This window comes from Lactuca serriola, chromosome 6 (assembly GCF_051521515.1).
Source record: "Lactuca serriola cultivar US96UC23 chromosome 6, Lser_US96UC23_V15, whole genome shotgun sequence".
Lineage (NCBI taxonomy): Eukaryota > Viridiplantae > Streptophyta > Magnoliopsida > Asterales > Asteraceae > Lactuca > Lactuca serriola.
The window spans coordinates 183,363,509-183,376,273 of NC_136413.1; the positions used below are offsets into that span (position 1 = coordinate 183,363,509).

General features: G+C 36.3%; 1 protein-coding gene across 1 annotated transcript; it reads right to left on the reverse strand.

The window, feature by feature from the left end:
* Positions 1–914: 914 nt before the first annotated feature.
* On the reverse strand, positions 915–3,489 carry IRX9-L (Nucleotide-diphospho-sugar transferases superfamily protein). Its single transcript, XM_079005380.1, has 4 exons — positions 2,286–3,489; positions 1,895–2,144; positions 1,597–1,808; positions 915–1,210 (listed from the first exon to the last, which is right to left on the reverse strand). The coding sequence occupies exons 1-3, from the start codon at positions 3,035–3,037 to the stop codon at positions 1,638–1,640; spliced, it is 1,173 nt and encodes a 390-aa protein (XP_078861506.1). The 5' UTR covers positions 3,038–3,489; the 3' UTR covers positions 915–1,210; positions 1,597–1,637.
* Positions 3,490–12,765: the final 9,276 nt, after the last annotated feature.

Here is a 12,765-nt window from a genome sequence, read left to right on the forward strand (position 1 = left end):
AAAGTAAATTTAAAACAATATTTTAGTTATAATGATTGGATTTATTATTTACAAAACAAAATTATTAAACAAGGAAATGATATAAAAGGCATTGTGTTTTTAATTTATTTTTTGATTTTGACATTGTATTATTTTTTTGTTTTAAAGCAAATAGTGAAACTTTTGACCATTTCCCCACCATCTGATTTGCCATGTAGAGTTGGAAAATATGATGTCGGAAAAAAAATAAAAACATAATGTTTTTATAAGAAAATTTGGAAAATAGTGTCAAAGTCAAAAAATAAGTGTAGTGTCTTTTGTGTCATTGAAACAATAATGAAAATGTCAACGTTGAATAAAGTTGGAAAATACAATGCTCAAGTCAAAACGTAAAACTAATACAATGTAGATATCAAAAAAAAAAATGTATGTTGTATCATTTGTCATGTTAAAAACATTTTCATAAGACTTTATAAAGAAGGCTATATGTCAAAGTAAGAACTCTTTGTGTACATGAGTTCTGTTTTTTTTTTTTTTTTTTTTTTTTTTTTAATTTAAATGTTTAAAAATATAAAAATGAAACAGAGTCTGAATCTGAATCACGTTCAATAATGGATTGTTTTTAGTCTTCGTGATTAGAAACTAATATGTGATTTTTTTTTCCTTATTCTTCACGTTCTTAATTCTTGATTACAATATCAAGTTTTGTATTCTACTACTCCTAACTCTTCATTATAATACTACATTACAGGTGTTTCATGTACCCCATGTTGGTGTTCTTGAGTTAGAAATAAAGGTAATGAAGATTAGGAAACAAACATGTATTGATAAATCCTTCCAATTTTGGAGGAAGATTATGAGAGAAATATTAGTTACTGAATTAACAAAAACCATTGCATAAACAAAAGAAACAACTCAAAATCAAAACCCATGAATAAAGAAAGTATACTGAATTAACAAGATTTCAAAAGTCTACATTTTTTTTAAGTACAAAAACAAAACAACTCTACCACATTTCAAGATACCCATCTTCCAAAAAAAAAAAAAAAGAAAAAAAAAAGAATTTTCACAAAAAGGCAATTGCCCCTCTCATATAGTAAAAGAATAAGCATCATACAGAAACAGAACTTAATACCAAATTTGAAATAATGTGTGTCCTTTTGTCTCCCTTCCTTCTTTGCACTGCTTCTAAAAAAAAGGCAGAGCTGCTTTTCTTTGTGGAAACTGATAACTGTCAAAAACCAATTTTTAACTGTCACATAACAGCAAAAATAATTTGTTACAGCTATAATTGGGTAGATTTTTAAAGAAAAAAAATTTCATAATAAGAAAAAATTTAAAGTACAATGCTATGATTGGATAACTTTTTTAAGGTTAAATATAAAGTAGAATGATGTAATAAACATGACAATGGAATGTAATGACTCATTCCATTCATTTATGATTCCATTCCATCGTACCAAAGCCAAACAAACACCAAACATTCAATGATATTTAATGAGTCTTGAATGTAATTACTCATTCCATTCATGTGTGATTCCATTCCATCATTGATCATATCAAAGTATCAAACACACAACAAGCATGCAATGAAGTTTAATGAAACTTAAGACATACCTCTTTCCGGCTCCTTTTTTTGAGGTGACATTCATTGCCTTTTACTCAATAGGGAGAACAGCATCAAGATTCTTCTGAAGCAACCAGCCTCTAGGGTACCCCACTTCACGAGCTTCCAAATGAAGATGCCAATTCAAGATTTTAGAACACCCAAATGGGGTACCTTCCATTTGACTCTCATCTTCCACCAACTGTTCTATAAAAGTAGTCTCCTGAAATCCCAGAATAATACCATAAAAAAACAAACATTTAAGTGAATGTTGATTTGAAAAAGAATATATATGATGTGATGTCATACTTGGAATCCCTCTTTAATGGTGTCTAATTGACGAATTGAAGGTGAAATGGGTTTTTGCCATCTCTTTGGGTCCCACAAGATAGTGCTGTTGAATGCAAATCCTGACATATCAACATGAAATCTTCGAAGTTTTTTACTTTTTTCATTTGTATGCCATCCAATTACATGGCTGCCATTGCATACAGGACCTTCCAAAACTGCCTTGTTTTTGCTCTGTGCAAGCATTGCAACTGGCCATGTGCCAAAACGGCTGCAATCAGCAAAGTAAACGAATAGAAACATCTTAGGGATTAATGCCCAAAAGTAATCACAATCACAATCACACATACTCACAAGATAATGGTTTAGCAATAGAACAATAAGAGATAACTAACAATAGCAAACAAAGTACCTGATTTCTCTCAAAGTATCGAACAATTCAAGTGAATAGATATTATCATCATCTGCAAAATAGACGATTCCATCAAGCTTATGGTGCTCAATGTGTTCAAGTGCTGTATTCCGCTGGTGAACACCTCTATCCTTTATATTGGTAAGATTCTTGGTGCATACCAAATGCCGATACATAATTCCCATTCCCCTAAGAATATCTGCAGTTTCTGTAGAAGCCACATTCATCTCCACAACAATCCAAAGAACTGGAGGAGGTACAAGCCTAAGAACTTGACCCAGTCTATTCAAATAATAAGCCTGAAGAGCTCGATTATAAGTTGGTGTCACAACAATGACCTGTTTCCTAGCAACATAATCAAACCTCTCCTTCACGTTTTCTCTTTTCACAACAGCTAACTCCACCTTATCTACCACAATATCCTCCTTCACATCTAGGATCGGAGGGCGGTTGACTTCAAATGAAAAATCGGGAGTCCTAACATCTTCGAATTCCCCAAACGGTGCCAAACCTAACAAAAACCCTACCAAGAAAAACGATAAGCAACTATAAATCGATCTCTTCCACGTTCGAAAACCTTTCCGAGGAAGACTATGTTTTTCACCTCCTATAAATCTCCGAACTCCCAAGGCGAATCTACTGGTGGAATTAAGCTTATGCGAGGGTGAATTCACTGAAAACGGACTAACATTCCCTCCATTTTGATGCGAACGATCCTGATACGGCGAAAGTGTTCTCCGAATCGAAGCCATCGATCATAGGTAATCCAATCTAAACAGTATTATATTCCATATCTTGCCATCGCTTTCGTTCCAATAATCAGATTCGAATGCAGCAAAATGAAAAGAAAAAAAAAACTATTCTACAGTTTCAACTTTCTAAGTGATTAAACGATCAATACAAAAGCATAGAGCGATGGAATTCTTTACTTGATTTGTGATAATTGGAATAAGCAATTGGAGTAAATTGAGGCGATGAACGTTGAATAGAATTTAGGGTTTGTTTTTGGATCTGGAAGTTGAAGTGGAAGAATGAACTGAAAATTCTAGAATTGATTGGAAAACAACAAGCGATACCAGGTTGTAAGCGCGTTCATTGCATTTGATTTGGGGGTGAAGGTGAATCCTTGTCGAAAGGAATTGCGTTGAATCGGGTTTTTACACGACAACACATCGCCAAATTGAGTTGGATTTAGAGAATTATTTATTTTAAAAATAAATAAATAAACTACTTTGCAATGAAATTACTATATCCTATACCTAATTAAACATGGATATGATTATCTAATATCATCATCTATTAGGTTGAGATTATGATCTCTATCTTGTCGCACGTAAAACTTTAAATACCACAAAAACGAAAGTTATCATTGTTTCTTTTTTGTGGAATTGAAAGCTTGTCTTTTTAGTCTAGACAATACAAATATCTAAATCCATGAATGGAGAAAACTACAAACCATGGTTGATGAAGTGGGATTGTTAGTTTGTTACGTGATTGTTTATTGTTGTTGCTTCAATTTTTTTACCCACAAGCAATCTAGAATGAGGATTTAGAGTATTGTAATGATTGTACTATTTGCCACAAATGTTCATTAGTTCTAGTAGCTGTGATAATTTGGGAATTAGGCAGCATTCCAAAATGAATAACTTTAAGTTTAAATCTCACAAGTCACCACACTAAAAAAAGACGATTGAGAATCTCGAAAACCTAAACAAAAATGTAGAAGTGAGTGTACCTCAAGGCTCACTCTCTCTCTTTTTTTAGCCAATGCCACCAACCCTATTTTTCACCGGTTAAAGCCAATTTGATTAATAGAAGGAAAGGATATCGGGATGGGTGATGTATCTGGCGAGCGTCGGAGAAGAACACAAGGAAAGCGAGTCTTATTCTTTGAAACTATTTTGCGTTAAGAGTTGAATTTGCCTCCCCACAACGTGGTGCTTCGTTTGTCACAGCGTGGTGGTGGCACGTCGCCACGTCGTGGTGGTTAAATGATACAACGTGTGGCACCGCTATTTGCACAAAACCCTAAGTTTCGAGCTTTGGTCTCTATATAAAGGATGTGAGGGCAAGGGTTTCGACCACCCTCAACCTTCATCAGTCCATAAACACTCTTATCCTAACCCTAATCCATCTCTCTCCATTTTGAGCTTCATTTGATGGTTTTTTTTTATCTTTGAAGGAAGAAGAAATGAACTTTTAAGCTAGAGATCAACAAGCAAGCACCATCCCAACCTCGTTGAGCATCTCCAGGACCTTTGTAAGTGTTCAAATTCCCTGCGTGATGGCTTTGATTTCATAGATATAGCATTTTATGGCATATTGAGTCTTTTTTTACGGTTTTGGTTGGAGTTTATGGATGAAATCCAAGTAAAACTTGCAACTTTATCAACCTTGAATGTCCCTGGAGTGTTCCAACTTTCAAATCTAGAACATAGGTGTGGTTTGGGGCCATACAAAGGATTAATGCCACTTTTCTTACCATTTGACGTAGCTTGGGTGCATGACATGCATTAGACATGTATGTCCATAAGTTAGGATTTTTATGAGCCTTTAGGGTGTCAAGAAGCCTTCTAGAAAGTTTGAGCAAATGACTTAGCTAATTAAGGACTTAATGGAATTTTGGAGCAATCAACATCCCCATTGCATGGCCATGTGCCGACCACGGCGTGGTGGACTGATCTATCGCTTTTCTGATTGAAGTAGACCACAACATGGCAAGGGCCTTGCCATGGCGTGGTGGTTGTCGAGTTGACTTTGACTGTTGACCGTTGACTTTTGACCTAGTTGACTTTTGGTCGACCTGATAGTTTTAGATGGTAAAATGAGGCTTGACCCTTTGATTACTGTTAGGTGGTGTATAGTACCAGCCTTATGTCTTTCGAGCGTTCGTGTAGTCTACTTTGATTTGCGAGGTGAGTCTTCTCACTATACTATGTTGTATGCGAAGATTGTCTTTGTGACTTTTGCATGAAAGACCATGTGAGGACCATGGAAACTGTATGAAAGACCATGGGAGGACCATGACTTTTGCATGAAAGACTATGAGAGGACCATAGCAGGAAAGACTGCCACAAAGAAAGTGATTGTAAGACTGTAGGAGGACCACATCATTCACATGGGTTGAAATAGACTTGTTAGTTTATGTATGTTGTATGTGGTATTTTGGGGAACCCACTAAGCTTTGTGCTTATGGTTTTAAGTTTAAATGTTTCAAGTACTTCTTATAACAAGAGGAAGGGCCATACATGATTGCATCGCATCTACTGGAGATTCCACACTTTTGTTTTTATGATATTTTGATGTTTATTTTGGATACTACTTCTATTACTACAATGATCTTTTTTTTTTAATGAAATGGAGTGAATGGTTTAGTTATTAAAAAGTATGAGTTTTGGGATGTTACACTTTTGTACTTCCCTCTAACTCTCTTTAATAATAATAATAAAAGCCTATGGGAAGCACGAAGAGCTAAGACACTAATGTCATGTTCAAGGTTGTACCTCAGAAAGCTGTAAAGTTAATGTTTTATATGTATTATATCCTTTCGATATGTGGCTTTGGAACACATTGTTCTACAAAAGAGGTAAACAAATACAACGGGGAGACTTAAGTGTCATATCTCATAAACAGTATAAGTTACGCAAAATAAATCACTTATTGTTAAAATATGACTTAAGTATTTGGAATCAAAGTTGAAGCATTTAGAGGCATTTTGGAGCATCCTCATGAAGCTTTAGTGTGAGGATCCCTTTGGGCATCAAGATGCACCCCTAAGGACACAAAGTGTGCCCCATGCATTGTCAACTATGTTAGGGATATAAGGTGTGGGGTAGTGGTGGTGTGTTTTTTTTGTCTTTTATTTTTAATTAGAAAAAAAGGAAAAGTAATTAAAAAAAAAAGAAAGGGGAAAATACCAAGGGACAATATGTCTTTATATAAAGTTTTTTAAAATTTTGGACAAAACTCGCAACAAAATCAAACTTTTAGAGCACTGGTGCTAGTCTAATCTTGTTTGGACCAAATTGACAATTTTCGACATACCACAAGGACCATTCTTGCACTTTTGTCTCATATTTTTGAAGTATCCATTATGTCATGAGGGTTTTACAATATAAAATGAAACATGACAATTTGATTTAGACAAAATTGCAAGAATGGTCCCTGTGGTATGCCAAAACTAGCATGTTTCGGCCAAAACGGTTTGGGCTAGCATAAATGGTCCAAAAGTTTCATTTTCTTGCGAGTTTGGTCCAATTTGTTTGCACTTTTTTGTAAAGACGATTTTGCCCCTGTTATTTAATTTTTCAATTTTGTTTTATTACCAAAAATTAAAAAACATTTAAAATAAAACAAAAATAAAATACTCTCTCTCTCTCCCCCCTCTTTCTCTCCTGTAAAAATCGAGTAAACTCAACTCCATTTAAGAATCAGAAAGAGATGTGAAGACCCATTCAAGTGAGGAAAGATCAAGAAGACTAGAAGGGCGTGTCTTTTCTAGGTTTATGTGTGTGAATTGATGTGTGTATTCATATTTGATCTTTCTTGTGGTTATTGATCCAATGTCTCCACCCTCCTAACCTCAACCGCCACTGCTACCTTAACCATAAAGCTCTCAAAGAAACAAACCCCTAAGCGAACATCAACCAAAGATCGGAGATCACCCCACTTCACCTCTGCAAACCAAACATCGACGAACAAGAAAACAATCAATTTGTCTCTCATTCTCCGACGACCTCACCGTTTAAAACCCTAGCGTTCATCGGAATGATGGCGACAATTGACTGCTAGGGTTTTCGGCTACTGATTGCTAGGCGGCGGTGGTTGGAGAAGCACTTTTGTTCTTGAAACTGTGTGAAAGGGAAAGAAAGGTGCAGACATCGGTTCTTATTTTGAAGGCTAAAGTTGTTTCTTTGCGATGATGTAAGCATTAACGGGAGGCCTTATGTTTATAGAGGGAGGAGCAAATCAGAAGTCAAGGTCATTATCGTCGGCATCAATGCCAGTTGCTCGAGTAGCCATGACCTGAGCCTGAAGCTGAGAAATGACCGGAGATGAAGAAGCAGTGATGGTAGTGGGGGGTATTAGTAGATTCACTGCTCCATTTGTGTGTGTAAACTAGACGTGAGATCCGCCCCTGGTCCATTTGAGAAGGAGAGTTGATTGCATCGATCTGAGAATGTTTTGGATATAATCCTTGATTCAAATATATTTTGTTCTTCGACGCACATACAGTTCTCGAAGGACGAATTGAATGATTTTGATTTTCGTTTCTGGAACTCAAGAACAAACCTAGGGACAAACTCAAGAACAAACCCATATTTTGTGTGTGATTCTCATTTTCGGAACGATTTCAAGGAATATTCTTGAGTGTGTATGTGTTTATAAGAGAACGTTTATATGTGGTCTTGAGTGTGTGTATGTGTATGTATTTTGAAGAACAAAGCCATAAAAGTTAAAGTGTGTGTTTTTTTCATAAATATGTGTGTTCTTGAGTTTTGAAGAACAAACCCACAGAGACGGGGGGGGGGGGGGGGGAGGAGGGAGAGAGAGAGAGAGAGTATTTTATTTTTGTTTTATTTTTAAATGTTTTCTAATTGTTGGTAATAAAAGAAAAATAAAAAATTAAATAACAAGGGCAAAATCGTCTTTACAAAAAAGTGTAAACAAAATTGGACCAAAATCGCAAGAAAATGAAACTTTTGGACCATTTATGCTAGCCCAAACCGTTTTGGCCCAAACATGCTAGTTTTGGCATACCACAGGGGCCATTCTTGCAATTTTGTCTTTGATTTATATTTGGTTAATGGAAATCAAAAACCACATCACCATTTTCACTTATTCTGTAATGGTTTGGTTATAAATACATCAGTTAATTTAATTACAGTTTAGTTTTTCAATTTTTATGTTTAATCTCCTTATCCATTACACTAATAAGCCATTCTCTTACCACAACATTGCCTTGTTTTTGTTCATTCAATATGGTGATCTTTCATCTGGCATGTGAATTAAGCCATCAATGAAACCTACTTTATTTTTGGCAAATAATACATTTGTCATCTTGTTTTGTCGACATCATGTAGAAGATTGTCTCACACAAAGTTTCGTCATGGGTGATCTGCTGTCTCGTGAGAAAGTGTAACAACGTAACATCTATGGTGGATTCCCTGTAATCAAGAATTCGCACCACCTTCATTCATCATCTTAATGATAGAGCTATGCATGGAGGATATACATGCTTCGTTTTGGTAACATGATAATTTTAAGTATCGAGTGATTGAAGCAATTACATCACATACTTATACTAAGTTGTATATATTCAAATCAAATACTATAGAAAGGTAATAAGTAAAGATTGATCCTAATTAATATCCATCTCAACATTTTTCTCCTTTCTCTTTTTTGTGTACTGAAACGAGGGGGTATAGGAACATTCTGTGCAACTTTAAACATTTTAGATCGAATCCAAAAAAGAAAACTCCAAACCATATAGACCCAATTTGCAGTTTGAGAAAGCGATGAAATAAATACGTATTAATAGTCCATCTTTAAAATGAATCCACTTAGTTTTTCACTATGAGAATTAACATTAGGCTTATTAAAAGAAAAAAAAGACTAGTTTTCGTGTTCACATGCCAAATCAATTCCCCATTCTACTTTGTTCTCAAATTTGTGGCCTTTTGAAACAGCTTCTTCAAGAATCGTCACTGTTATTGTGTAGGAAAGCCGTATGAAATGTGTAGAAGCAACCATTTTCAAACGATTAATGGCGTTTTTATCGAACTTCTCAACCATGAATTCCATGTCATCAAGACAGTTGTCGAGTAACCATTGGAACAGAAACCTAACATAGCCTATGTACACTTCATATCATCCTGTAGGAATATGAACAAAATCAAATCACATCAAATCCATTTTCTAGGAGATTATTCAGTAACGAAGTGCATTTGATAGCTTATTTTATTTCTTTCTTTTTATTAGTTTATTTTATATTTTTAGTTTTTTATTAGTATTGCATTGTATTTTAATTAATTTCTTTATCATGGATCGTATCGGGGACTTGTTATGTTGCATGAGGAATTTTGCAGGATTTTGGAGCTTTTTGTGATTGTGGATTAGAGTGAAGACGGCTTAGTGGGCTCCCGATGCATTGTTGGGCTTGGCGGAATCAAAGAAGAAGAATTGGGTTTTTAAAGTTGATGGCTTGGATTATTTGGGCTTGTGAAGGTGGATCATAAATTTCTAATTTTGGGTTTGGAGCATCCATTTGGTAGCTAAATGATGATTGGTGGATTCAAATTACATGGACAAGGGGGGGGGGGGGGGGACCAAAGGAATCTTTGGTAGTGGAAGGGTGGACCAATGGCAACACGCCAGCGTTTGCGCGGGTGGAATTTTCGTCACGCGGGTACCCGCGCAACTGCCCAGTTTGGGCATTTTGGTCATTTGGCACACCATAACCTTGGGGGATCAGATCTAGAGGCACATTGACGATTTTTCACCATTAGAGACCTGCAAGAGGCGATTTTGGAGCTAGAAAACATTTCCTTTCATCTTTCCAAATCTTAGGTAGTTTCTTTATGCAATTAGATTATTGTTCTTGTTACTTTGTTGCCATGAGTGGCTAATACTCTTATTTGGTTGACTTTGGCTGAAAACCAATGAATTTTTGTGGGTTTTGAAGGATTTATGTTGATTATCAATTTATTCCATGTTTATGATTCTAGTTTGCAATTCTTATGCTTATTTGATGCTTTGATCATGAGCTTAGGAATTGAATGAGCAATTGTTGATTTGTTTATTTGATTTTGCATTGGATCATTGAATTTATCTAGAACAAAAGCTTTATGATGGTAGAAATCATCTATAGCTTATGAATCATAACTCCTTTATGGATGTGTAAGCATTTGACACCCTCTAGGAATTGGGGATTCCTTCATTCTTAAGGCTAATTGATTTCTTGGGATCAATTGCTTCAATTGACCCTTGATCTTAATTAAGAAGGTGTGTTGTGGGCTTCCCCAACCTCCATACTACCTATGAGGAATCTTGGCATCTCATGCTTCATGATTGCTATAACCAATTTGGGATGAAGGATAAGCTTTGTATTAGATCCTAATGATAAACACATAAATGTTCATTGTGTTGAATTGCCATAGTTAACCAATTATTCCCAATCTTTGAGCATCTCATCAACTTGCTTAATTGCAAGATTTTTAATTATTCACGTTTTTTTTAGTTTTCAAGTAATCAAACACCCCCCCCCCCTTTTTTAGTCTAATTGTAGTTAATTAGTTTAATTACACTAGTTCTTTTGGATTGCATTAGTGAATGAATCCAACCATTTCCCCGAGGATCGATACCCCTTTTTACCATTATATTACGTTTTATTTGCAAACAAAGGGTGTAATTTGCTTGGTTGGCTTGACATCGCATCAAGTTTTGGCGCCGTTGCCGGGGAAATTGGTTATTGTTATTTGATTGTTTATGCCTAGGTTTACAAGAACCGGTGAACTACTCTACAATCCAGAAATTGAAAAAGAAGCAAAAAGATTGAAAAAGTTAGCCAAACAAGCAAAGCAACAACAACTCGTTCAAGCTTCTTCCTCTTCTCCACTAATCAACATAGAAGATCAAGTTCATACTTCAAGTGATACCGACACCGAACCGAGTTCTCCAATTGTTGGTCAATCCTTTGAAGACATTCCTTTTGAAAACTATATAGCCATGAATCACACTCCACCTCACAATCCTAACCCAAACCCAAACCCAAACAATCAAGACACCAATACCCCACCCCAACCACCAAGACAACAACAACAAGAACCTCTCATTGATATGCCACCTTGGAATTAAGCCCCTCCTCAAAACCAACCCAATTACCAACCACAAAACCAAAACTTCCACCAAAACAACCAACCTCAAAACAATGCCTTTCAAGTTCAACAACAAGTACATTACCCAAATCCACCTAATTACCAACACCCTCCAATGCATCAACCCCCAATGTATCCACCACAACAACTCCCTTATCACCAATACCCTAACTACCAACCTTATCTACCACAAATGAACCACCAATACCCACCCTACCAACAATATCCCAATTACATGCAACAATATCCCAATCACCCCAACCCACCCAATCCCCCTCAAGAGTTGACACTTAGACAAATGATGGAGACGGATGTTATTCACACACCTTTTGGTATTGTTTATCCCGCAAACCGCCGGGGAATTGAATTGAAGTCAAGTTTCATACATCAACTTACCAAGTTACATGGTTTGGATAGAGAAGATCCTCAAATGCATTTGAAGTCCTTTCACATGATATGTGTTAGCATGTTGCCCGAAAATGTGACATTGGATGATTTCAAGCTAATCGTCTTCCCACTCACCTTGGAAGATAAAGCTAGAGAATGGTTATTCAACTTGCCACCGGGATCTATTCACACATGGGAAGAGTTACTCAAGGCCTTCAATAGCAAGTTCTATCCTACCTCTCGGATATCAAGTCAAAGAAGTGACATTTTGGGGATTCGTCAAGGGGAGAATGAGACTTTTCATAATTTTTGGGAGCGATTCAACAACTTTGTGTACAAGTTGCCCTCAACACAACATTCCCGAACAACTACTTCTTCAACAATTTTATGAGGGAATGAATGAAAAAGATAGGAGGATTATTGATGCTTCAAGTGGTGGTGACATCTTCAACAAGACACCCTAATAGATAAGATCCCTTTTTGGAACAATTTCTCAAAATCAACGAAACTTTGGAACCCGAAATGAAATGAAGAGAAATTCTCCACAAGTGGTTGGTGAAGTTAGCAACACTCAACACTTGGAATCAAAGCTCTTGGATTTGACTAATGTGCTAAGTTAAATGGTGGTGGGAAGTGGTCAACAATTGATGGTGTGTAGCATTTGTGCAATGACGGGGCATTATACGGATAGTGTCCCTCACATAGTAATGAACCGGAAGATGTGAATGCAATGGGAGGATATCAAGGTCAACCAAGACCCATGGGATTTCAAAACAATTTCAACCCAAATTGGAGGAACAACCCACACAATCCATATCCACCAAATCAAAACCCACCAAATATTTTGATGAGACCTCAACATCCACAATACCCCTCTCAAAAACCTACATATCCACAACCTTCTTCTCACCCTCCAAACTACCAACAACCTCCACAACAAGGCCAATCAAGTGGTAACCATCAAATTAGCGTTCAAGAACTTGTTACTTCTCTTGCTCAAAGTCAAACCCAATTTCAACAAGAAACCAAGAACACCTTCTCCAACATTCAAGCACAAATTGGAGACTTGGCCACCGCTCTCAACAAGATGGAACAAAGGGGTAAACTTCCATCTCAAACTGAGAAGAACCCCAATGTGAGTGCAATCACTTTGCGAAGTGGGAAAACAGTTGGAGAAAGTAACCCTAAGAGAGTCTCAAGAGAAGACGAAGATGAAG